Raw genomic sequence first — 11,485 nt, forward strand, 5'->3', positions numbered from 1 at the left:
CAAACATCAAACCCACAATGTTTGGAATAGTCAAGCGAGTAACCAAAATTGGAATAATGAATCTAATCATCAACAATTAATGAACGCGTACCACGTAGAAGTCCATCTCACCGATGGATGCACAAGTTTTACCTAGTACGAGCAGTAGATGAAGATGGTCTGCACTCTGCACGGGGAAAATATTACTGCTGCGGTACGGCTGCTACTGCCTGTGCAGATCCTGACCGTTGAAACCTGATCCGACGGTGCTAGTACAACTGCTCAAGAAGCAGTCACACTAGGTCCATGTGCATGACACGCAACCGCTGCACTAGAGGGGTCCTAAAGAAAGCACAGGTATCATCAGAAAGAAGATCAGAAGTCCCCATAAAGGGACATTGGGGCATCTCAAGGAGAAGAAGAGCATTCGTGAACCTGCTGCTCTCTCCAGAGAGCTTATGAAAATGAATTTTTTTGTTTGTAGGTCGAGTTTAGTTTGTCTGTTTGTTCTAATCTTAGGGACCTTGCTCCGAATTGTATACAAACTACGCCGTATTTCTGCAATTTTGATTGGTTTACGGCACACATTAACATAAAAAAAATTGGTTAAAATTGAATCACATCAAAAGCACAACTTTTCAGTGGACAACCATGGTGAATATAGAAGTTGTTGCCAAAGCAAGTAATAAATTAGCTGTGATCATTGACGCTTGTTTGCTAATCTAGGGGGTGTTTGGTTCCACCAAGTAAATTTTAGTCCCTGTCGTATGATAGAATATTTGATTTATTAAATATAGACTAATTACAAAACTGATTGTCCAGATGAAGACTAATTTGCGAGATAAATCTATTAAATCTAATTAGTTCATGATTTGATAATATGGTACTAAAGTAAACATATGCTGATGATGGATTAATTAGGTTTAATAGATTCGTCTTGCGAATTAGCCTCCATCTATATAATTAGTTTTATAAGTATCTTATGTTTAATCCTCCTAATTAGAATACAAAGATTCAATATGAGAAGGACTAAACTTTAGTTCTTAAAACTAAATAATCCCTAATTGACTCCTAGCTAGGATAAACAACGACGTGCAGATCAGCATGCCGAGGGAATCATTCCATTTCTAGACAGCGTCCACGTTAAAACCAGCAGCTCCTCCCTTTCACCAGTTCAGCAAGCAAGAGCAAGGATAGATAGATGGATCTTCTATGGAGGACCAGTCGGGCGGTGGGGTGAGTCTCTCTCTGCTGCTACAAGAGCAAGCAAGCCAATGAATGGATGGAGCTAGCAGCTGACAGTGAAGTGCAGGTGCTTACCGTTGTTACCATCAACACCATGTCACACTTCACCGAACACGGAAGCGGCAGCCTTCACATGGATCTATCGCCTAGCTAGCTCTGGTCCCTGTCCAGCTCTCCGAATCCAATCCACCCACTCGCCCAAACCGGGCGGGCTGCAATGGACGACCACCCCCTGCACTGCTCGTGAGTTGCAGTAGCCACGTAGCCGCACAGGACACGGCCATGGAAGTTTTCAATGCGTATGTGACGCTTCAGAGCGCGTGTGTGAAAGAGAGAGAGGTTGCTATCGAGAATTTTGCATCTGTGTTTTGTTCGTTTTTTCATAAGAGATCAAGATTGTGGTTACGACGGATGTGGAAATTAAAGATCGAAACTTATGGTGTCATGATAAAAGTTATGCAATATTTTTATAGGATTTTACCACTTCTATGTATAAGGGATGAGATTTTCCTGACTTTGCTGCTGATGATGGTTGCTTAGGTGGTCTTTCAGCCTAATTATTTTCAACCTAGTTATGTACAATCTCTCTTTTTTTAATCAAAATTATGTACTCTCAGTCCCAAAATAAGTGCACTTCTAGAGTTTGGATGAAGAGATTAATGTGAGTGAGAAATTATATATGTATCTTTGCAAAATGTAACTATTGCACTTTGGGAGGAGAGAAAGTAGAAAACAACAATTAAAGTTAGGTGGTTCTATTTTTAGACAACTTTTGAAGTCTAAAAATATATTTATCATGGGACGGAGGGAGTACAATCTCAGCGTAGAATGTTCGGAAACAATCTACAATGTTCTAGGTCAATTTTTCTTTGATTTTGGGCTTGTGCGCACTCATTTCGGTCCACTTGTTTTGGACTCCTGGGCTGATCGAGCTCGAGTCGGTCACCCGATGAACCGGCCTTTCCCCGTCATCTTTTTTTTCCCCCGTTCCCTTCTCTCTGCCTGTCTCCTCTCTTGGTCGGGACTCACTTTCCTGGCGGCGCCGACTGGACGAGCGGCGGCGTCATCCACCACTTCTTCGCCGGGCCCTGTTGCCGGCGACGAGCACCCACCAGGTATGCCCGCCCCTTCTCTTCCCCTCCTGCTGTGCTAAACGGAGCTCCCCAAACCCTAATGTAAGGTGTATGCGGATCTGACCCAGTTACAGTATGCCTACTAACTTCGATTTCGCTCGCGAAAATTACCGGGTGTACACTTGTACACCCATGTCCTATGCTGGGTCCGCCCCTCCCCGTGGTCTGATTAGCGCGCCCGATCAACCTTCCCAGGTGCTGGTGCACTGCGATTTCGAAATATTCGAGGGGAGTAGGGATAGGGTTGCTTGGGGCGCTCTTAGGGTTTTGCGACGGGGTTATGGTGTAGGTAGCAACTTCTGATGTGTGTGGTTCTTAGCGTTTGAGTGCTGGCGATGCCCTATGTGCTCATGTTTCGCGTGGTTATCATTTATTATGTGTTGTCGTAAGATGTGTTCTGTTTTGATGATATGTAGGTGGTAGAAACGTTTGAGGAGTGCGGGTTTTGACACTTTGTGATGATTGTGTAGTAGCGTCCAGATGAGTTCGAAGAAGGTTCCTTACCACAAGCATCGGGAGGCTGAGGAGGCGAGGAAGAAGGTCAGGGTTCAAATCCTTTTTTAACCTTTTCATGTGACACTACAGTTTTACCTTTTTGCCCTTGTAAGTGTGTTCATTCATGTTTTATTTTGACTGCATTGGTATGTGAAGAGGGAGGAAGATGAAGCAGCACGTGTATATGCGGAATTTGTCGAGTCATTCAAGGGTGATAGCTCATCTGGGGCTAAGTTTGTCCGAGGTGGTGTGATCGACCCCAATGCAAAGCTGAAGATTGGCCCTGAAGGTTAGTGATATCGGTTCCAATTTAGTTTATTTTCTTATTGGTACCTTTCCGGTTTGTAGTTTCACTACCTTCCAAGATGGATATATGCATTGTTTCTTTATTGCTCCAATTGATCAAGAGATCAGCCTTTTTATGCATTCGGCAATGGCAGGTGGAAAATCCAAAGATGGGGGGTCTGTTCCAAAGAAGGGCAGTAGGTAAACGGCAAAAATACTTGATTTCTAGAAGATGGTATCCTGTGGTACCACTGCTACATCTTTAGATGGCATGCAACCAATATAACCAGACTTCAGAGACACGACCTAGTTCTGATTGCCTTATGATGCTCTGGCACATAGCTTTCTCTTTTTTACAATTATGCTTCTTGTAATAACTTCAAAATTTTTACCAAGTACTGAACGGAGTTGAAAACAATGATAAGGGTAGTGTGAAGAAGAAAATAGTTTGGCTAGCCTTACTTGGCCACACCAACTTATTTCATGGCTGTGTTTGCATTTACACTGTAGTTTCAACTATAGTTACCTGATGGAGCAATTTATTCTTGCTACTTAAGTTTGTGATGACATCATACTAGCTCATGTCTTGTCTTTGTTCTACAGTCATGTTTGTTTATGATATTAGCATGTCTAGCGATCACAATGCATCATCCTTCGAGGGGTTCTAGGTCTGCAGACTAGGTGCCTTATGGCTCATGGAACAGTGGACTATAATGTCTAGCGATGAATATATACTTGTAACCTAACTCAATGAGTTATCCAAACTGGGGATACTACAGATCTGCATTTGTGTGTGTTTGGTGGTTGTCCATTGCTCTCTTTGGGCTCGATAATTGTTTCGGTTACCATATCTATGTACAAATGTCCTTTTGGATGGTATTAGGATATTGGGTTGAGTATGGTGAGAATACCCATGTTAGATCAAGGCAAGTGTAATTAGCTACGCGGCATTATCTTTGGATAGGTAATGATGGTTTCTGTATATTTGGAGGTGTTCTTTAGAGAACTTTGAAATTTCTTGTACCTTTATAGTAGTAGCTAGTCCCACACGTCAACAATGCCAATTTTAGTTCCAGAGTTTTCAGCCACTTAGAACCTTCTAATTTACATGTCTACTCATGTACCTTTTTGCACCCTTCAGGCCTTCACAGTGCCAGGCTAGATTGCATTGAAAATTTTATGTGCTCGAGATTAAATTCTCGTGGCCTGATAGCATAAGCTTTAGGATCAATTATACTTTTCAATACAAAGTATGATTTCTTCAAGCTTGCTGGGAATCCAAAATTCAATTGTGTGCATCATTGCATTAATAGAATTTTGAATATATAATAGACCAAAGGAATGGAGTTTTTTTTTTGATAACTTAGCAGTGGAGGTTGAAATTTCATTAGTTGAAGTGAGAATACCTGAAATACTATCATACCTGCAATGCCGCAACTCCTTGCCTCTGTTTTTCTCGTAACCCCATATCACTTCTATTTATGTATGATATGCATATGGTCTAACTTGTGAGCATGTTAGTCATAAATACCTTATACATAGCACAACGATCTAACTTGTGAGCCTCATAGATACCTTATACATAGCGTACTTTTCTCCAGGTATGTTCCGTCCTTCTTGCCACCATCATTTGCAAAAGAGCCTGAGAAGAAGGTTAGGACACTTCCACTATTCTTATGATTTACTTCAGTCAATCTGTGTAGTTTCTTTGTTGAAGATTTATCTTGACTTGCAGAAGGAAGAAGAAAGGCCAAAGGAAAAGGAAAAAGGAAAGCCACGCGTAATAGATAAGTTCATGGAGGAACTTAAGTTTGAGCAAGAGCAACGAGAAAAGCGTAGTCAGGATCGAGACCACCGGCGTGATCGTCACAGTGATAGCTCCATGGTAGGTGCTTATATAGTTATATTTGTAAAATGGTCCTTTTGTTTCATTCCACACTTCCACTAGAGGACTGTATGGAGTAATCCATATTTTGTTTGGTTTGTTGAATATTATTTGTCAAATTACTAGGGTGTAGAATATCAATATATTCTACTCCTTTGCCGCTTATTCGGAATGTTCTTAATCTGTTTTCCAGCTTATGAGAAATTTATGTGATTAATTTGCAGCTTCTCTATAAATATTATTAGTTTGTCCTTATGTTTGTTGCATTGATTCTTGAAATTGTTTCGTGCAGCCCTCTAGCCGGTTTGATGAACTACCAGATGAATTTGATCCGACTGGAAGATTTCCAGGATCATTTGATGATGGCGATCCTCAAACCACAAACTTATATGTTGGCAATCTATCTCCAAAGGTTGATTTCTCCACTTCACATTTTCTGGCAAACTTATATGCATTAACTAGTTAGCTACCCTGGTGCATTACATGCTATGATTTCAGGTTGATGAGAATTTTCTTTTAAGGACCTTTGGTCGGTTTGGACCTATTGCTAGTGTCAAGATTATGTGGCCTAGAACAGAAGAGGAACGCAGGAGGCAAAGAAATTGCGGTTTTGTTGCCTTTATGAATAGAGCAGACGGGCAGGCAGCAAAGGATGAAATGCAAGGTTAGTGTGCACATTCATGTGGTGGTAGTCCATAGGGATCATGTTTGTTTGTTGTTTATGGGAACTTGAAATGCTATTTTTTGGCTGCTATTCTTAATTTCAGCTTATTTTAATGTTTATTTCAGGTGTTATTGTATATGACTATGAACTGAAGATTGGATGGGGAAAATCTGTTGCTCTACCATCACAGGCATTACCTGCTCCTCCTCCAGGACACATGGCAATCAGAAATAAAGAGGTTGCCTTTTTTTTTTGTCCTTCCATGCCGTATTAAATTCTGTATTCATCTGACTTTTTTTTCTCATGATACGTCTGCAAGTTTTAATAGAATGGGATCTTTTTGGTATTGCACACATGAATTGCCATTGTTGATCTTTTTTCTTTGCTGTATACAGGGTGGTACAGTCATACTTTCTGGTCCTGGCGGCCCTGCTGTTGCATCTGTTACACCACAAACCTCAGAGCTGGTAGGGGAAGTTGTGCATAATACCTTATTAATTCATCTGTTATTGATTCTAGGATGCATTATTTTTATCCTGCAGTAGTACTATATGCACGTTGTCTTCCTAGTGATTTTGTGTTATCTTTCTGCCATTTTTTTAATCCTGCAGTAGTACTATATGCACTTGTTCTTTCTAGCGATTTTGTATTGTCTTTCTTCTTTTTCCTTTAGTTTTTGCGTGTGCAGTGATCTTGCTATCTAGGTCATCCTGTCACTGTAAAAGAATTACCGTTGAAAGCTCTCTTTTGTTTTGCTTTGAGTTAGAATGTGAAGGATGGATATTTCATACTTCATAATGTGGAATGTGGCTCTTAGAAAATACTTGGTTGCTTGAATTGTGTAGGCCAGAGAAATTTCAATACTTATATTGTTGTGAACAACTTAATATCAATTTTTAAGTGTCCTCATTCCGCACGCAGTTCCAATGTCCTTATTGTACCCAACTGCCTTCAATGTAAGGTGGGCTTACATGCTGTTCTAATGTCTTACAAGTGCAGATATAATTTCTGGCCATGATGTTGGTTACTTCTCATGTAGGCAGATCCAGTACTTGATTTTCTAGAAGGGATATTGGCAGTTGACCATTTGGCATTTGCATATTCTGTGATCTTGCATTATATTAAAATCATGATTATCTTTATATGAGCGAAAGATTTGGTAGCTTCAATTCACATTGTGGATTCATCTGACTTGATAGGTCCTTACACCAAATGTTCCTGATATTGTGGTGGCGCCACCGGATGATGGACGTCTTCGGCATGTGATTGACACAATGGCTCTGCACGTACTTGATGGTGGATGTGCTTTTGAACAAGCTGTAATGGAGAGAGGGCGAGGGAATCCTTTGTTTGATTTCTTATTTGATCTTAAATCTAAAGAGCACACATACTATGTTTGGAGGTTATACTCCTTTGCTCAGGTACTGGTTGCTGTCTATAGTTCAAAATTCTAAATTGACATCTCAATGCTCTGATGATAGAATAGTGCTGTCCGTTTTATTCATTCGTATTTGCTGTTCATAGTTGGAAGTCAGACAATCAAAACATAAGCTTGAGTTTTTCTACCAAATATAATAGCAAAGCATGGCTATGTCGCCCATTGTATATGTTGCACAAGAACTTGTTAAATTGTCAAATAAACATTAGTTATTTAGTTTCTTTGAATGTTTGAGTATATGTTTTTCCTTGCTCCCCAGAACTTTTCATCTATCACCATATCATGGCTGGAACACATTTTTGAGAATCAAATCACAATTTGTTACATCCAAAAAATTCAAGTAACTAGGAACAGATGATTGTCCTGATAGAATGCTAACAGCTTGTGAGTTGTAACATAGGGTGATACTTTACAACGATGGAGAACAGAACCATACATTATGATCACAGGAAGTGGAAGGTAATATCTTTTTGCAGTAATAATGGTATTTTAATAGGACCAATATGTATGGAATCTGTGCTTACTGACTTTCTTCTGACAAATTGTAATATGCAATGTGCTATTTTAGATGGGTTCCACCTCCCTTGTCATCCAACAGAAGCCCTGAACGTGAAAAGGAATCTACATTTGCTGCTGGTAGAAGCAGGGTAAATGTTCGTTAGTCAGAACATTTTTTTTTCTTTGCACCTTTTGATATAGCATAAATAGTTGTTCTATTGATGCCAATAATCAATAAAATAAAAATAAATAGTTCTGTTACAAGGCTAATTTGCCGTTCCCTTCTTCAGCGTGTTGAAGTGGAGCGGACATTGACTGACTCGCAGCGTGATGAGTTTGAGGACATGCTACGAGCGTTGACATTAGAGAGGAGTCAAATAAAAGAGGCCATGGGATTTGCCTTGGATAATGCTGATGCAGCTGGGGAGGTACAGCCTACCTTCTAATTTGATCTGATAAGCATATTTTCTTTTCTCTTTTTTTTTTTCATTGCTTAAGTAGTACCACCACTTTTTTATCTGTGCACCCACAGAAAGATCAGTTAGTAGCTAGTTATGTGTGAATGTGTCAACACCCTGATGAGTTTATGTATTTAACAGATTTATGCGGTCACTTTGACTGTCTATTTGATGGACAGCCCTTTTGATGACTGATAATATCTGATTTATCTTTGTAAGAACAGAAATGGGTAAAAATTGGTGGCATGTATAGTATACTTATACACTGATGGCTGAAATGGTATCAAATGGCAACATGTAAAATGTTCAGTGATTGATGAAATGCTATCTTTGTCCTTCACTAATGTATCTGCTATTTATTTTGGACACTGTTTTGTTACATGGGCATGGTTTAGGGGATCATGTTAACTATTGGGACCTGGTTTCCATTGTAGATTTTTATCGTTGTATTGTTTAATTCCTTCAAAAAAAAAATCTTTGTATTGTTCAGTTTAATTGTTGTGGATTGGGTATTGCTCAGTTGTTATAATCTTATAATTCAGCAAATCTACTGTATTATGGTCTTCTAGACTTCTTTTATCCAAATGATGTCTCTTGTGTAGTTCTAATTGCATGAATACTCATTAGTCATTGTTGCATTTTCAGATTGTTGAGGTTCTCACAGAATCCTTGACACTCAAGGAGACCTCTATTCCAACCAAGGTTGCTCGGCTTATGCTAGTGTCCGACATCCTTCATAACAGTAGTGCTCCTGTGAAGAACGCCTCTGCATTCCGAACGAAGTTTGAAGCTTCTTTGCCAGATGTCATGGAGAGCTTCAATGACTTGTACCGCAGTATCACTGGAAGGATTACTGCTGAAGCTCTGAAGGTGATTTATATTGTGCCATTTCTTGAATACTTGAGTTTGCATTTGTCCTTGATGTTCTTACATGATTGCTTGAATTTATTACCGTTCTGCAGGAGAGGGTTATGAAAGTTCTACAAGTTTGGGCAGACTGGTTCTTGTTTTCTGATGCATTTCTGAATGGGCTGAGGGCTACTTTTCTTAGATCAGGCAACTCTGGTGTTGTTCCATTTCACTCGCTATGTGGTGATGCACCTGAAATTGAAAAGAAAGGTAGCTCTGAGGATGGCAATGGTGGATTTAAGCTTAATGAAGATGGTGCCTTGGCTACAGGAAAGGCAGCAGCAACAAAGGAGCTATTAGGGCTTCCACTAGCTGAACTTGAGCGCCGTTGTAGACATAATGGCCTCTCACTATGTGGTGGTAAAGAGATGATGGTTGCCAGGTTGCTTAACTTGGAAGAGGCTGAGAAGGAACGCGTATATGAGAAAGATGTTGAAGTGAAATATGCGCAAGGGGAACAGCATAAAACTGGAAGAGAGGACAGTGGTTTGAATGCTCCTAGTGCATCACGATTTGGAGAAACTCCTAATGGTGATGGACTAGATGTCTCTAGGAATAATATGGGAACTGCCAAAGGACGCACTAGAGAGTCTGCTTCTGCTGAACTTGAATCATTTCCAAGCAAGAAGCCGAAATATGATCCTGTTTTACCAGCTTCTAAATGGAGTCGAGAGGATGACATCAGCGATGATGAAGATAGAAAAGGTGGTAGAGGCTTGGGATTAAGCTATTCATCTGGAAGCGATGCTGGTGATCTGGGAAAGGCCGATACATCAGAAGTTAGTACTGATCACACAAGTCATCATCAAGATACGATTGTTGATGAAGAACATAGGTACCACTTCATGTTCAGTCTTCTTACCATTTCCTTGTTATTTCTTATATGAGTGTTATTCAAGCACGATTTTTTACCTGATATGCAGGCAGAAGTTGAGGCAGATTGAAATTTCTGTCATGCAGTACCGTGAATCTCTTGAGGAGCAGGGTATCCGCAACATGGATGAGATCGAGAGGAAGGTTGCCAGCCATCGGAGACACCTTCAGTCTGAATATGGTTTATCCACTTCAACTGATGGTGCAAACAGCAGGCGGTCTTCTGGTATGATTCATCCTGCTTTTTTAACTATGGCATTTATGTTGCATCGGCACATATATTTTGTCTTACTGAGAGTTTTACACTGTAATTATTAGTTCATGTGGTAACAATGATCCATGTTGTACCTTTCTTTCAGTGTTTGTCCTCCCCCGTCTCCTTTGTTACGTATCTTATATGAATGATATCTAATTTTGCAGAAAGAACATCACTGGAGCGGAAAGAGAAACACGACAATGCACATGATTATGCTAGGAAACGGCGCCGGAGCCAGAGTAGAAGCCGCAGCCCTCCAAGGAAGTCACAGGAGAGGGACCGAGACCACAACCGCAGCAGAGACCGATCTCATGGCAATGATGTTGGGAGGGACAGGGTACGTGATAAAAGCACGAGCCGTGGGCGTGATGACCACTATGACAGAAGCCGAGACAGGGAGAAGGACAGGAGAAAGGGAAGGTGACGATACCCAAAATCCCTGTCACAATTCATCATTTGCATGCGTGCAAGGTCCCTGGAGCAAGGTAATATTCGAGCTACATCAGTTAACATCTGCTGCACCACGGCAGGTTTCCTGGCCTGCTCCGAGCCCTTGAGAATCTGTCTGTAATCGGAGTTCTGAGGACTAAGGTCATGTTTTTGTAGAGATGATCTGTTTGTAACAGGTAATTTTGCGGATTAAGATGAAGTCGATGTGTAGTTTTATCCCAAAAGCCAATGTTTAGTACACCAAGAATTATCACCACTGGACATCCTTGACATAGATTGATATTTTTCTAACCTACATTTATATGTAGGCTGATACGTAGATCTTGCACGGCACCATTGGTGAATGTCGGCCCGTTCACTGACAATGGAGGCCAAGGTGCTCACGTGCGCACTCGAATTCCTGCACGTCGCTGAAGGAGAATGTGTTGCCCATTATGCCCGAGCATGTGAGCATGTGCTTTACTAATGTGTTGTGCAGGTATGCTACCTGTCTACGCACGCTTTTGACACATGCTTAAACGGTGACTCTACTGTCGGAACATTAGTAAAGCACGAAACTTTGTTGTCGTATATTTTAAAACAGAGAGTAATAATTCAACAAAGTTGGGCAATATTGCAACATAAATTTTTGAACATCTTGTTGCACGGAGCTAGGGAGAATTCTGTGGCAGAACCAACCTGAATTATACCGGCTCAAGTACGCGAGTCCAATCCTAAGGGCTCCAACGTGCTTCAAACGGTATAATCCCTTGGCCTGTCGGGTAACGTCCCGATAAACCACCGATACACAGGATCAAATAAGGCTACCTCACACGAAGGTGAGTCCAGAGATACATTCACCATCACATTTTACATCACAGGGAATTACATTACAAGGGTTTACAAAAGAGGTACGATAATTTAATTTCAGAGAAAAG

The 11,485-nt window shown here is 40.7% G+C and overlaps 1 protein-coding gene across 8 annotated transcripts; it reads left to right on the forward strand.

The window, feature by feature from the left end:
• Positions 1-2,185: 2,185 nt before the first annotated feature.
• Positions 2,186-11,201, forward strand: LOC112884514 (protein RRC1-like). Of its 8 annotated transcripts, none has more exons than XR_003227133.1 (19): positions 2,190-2,339; positions 2,774-2,897; positions 3,009-3,141; positions 3,293-3,338; positions 4,739-4,790; positions 4,873-5,022; positions 5,315-5,434; positions 5,521-5,686; positions 5,812-5,924; positions 6,082-6,153; positions 6,886-7,107; positions 7,525-7,583; positions 7,693-7,777; positions 7,913-8,050; positions 8,726-8,950; positions 9,043-9,824; positions 9,913-10,088; positions 10,283-10,744; positions 10,877-11,201. XR_003227133.1 is itself a non-coding variant. In XM_025950066.1 (18 exons), exons 2-18 carry the CDS (start codon positions 2,838-2,840, stop codon positions 10,540-10,542), a joined length of 2,859 nt encoding a protein of 952 aa, XP_025805851.1. In that variant the 5' UTR covers positions 2,186-2,339; positions 2,828-2,837; the 3' UTR covers positions 10,543-10,859. The 8 variants fall into 8 exon arrangements, 6 of the variants coding, with proteins under 6 accessions (XP_025805851.1, XP_025805737.1, XP_025806046.1 ...); XR_003227163.1 differs by having other exon boundaries at positions 10,283-10,603; XM_025950066.1 differs by lacking the exon at positions 10,877-11,201 and having other exon boundaries at positions 2,186-2,339; positions 2,828-2,897; positions 10,283-10,859.
• Positions 11,202-11,485: the final 284 nt, after the last annotated feature.

The sequence above is a fragment of the Panicum hallii genome, chromosome 1 (genome assembly GCF_002211085.1).
Source record: "Panicum hallii strain FIL2 chromosome 1, PHallii_v3.1, whole genome shotgun sequence".
Lineage (NCBI taxonomy): Eukaryota > Viridiplantae > Streptophyta > Magnoliopsida > Poales > Poaceae > Panicum > Panicum hallii.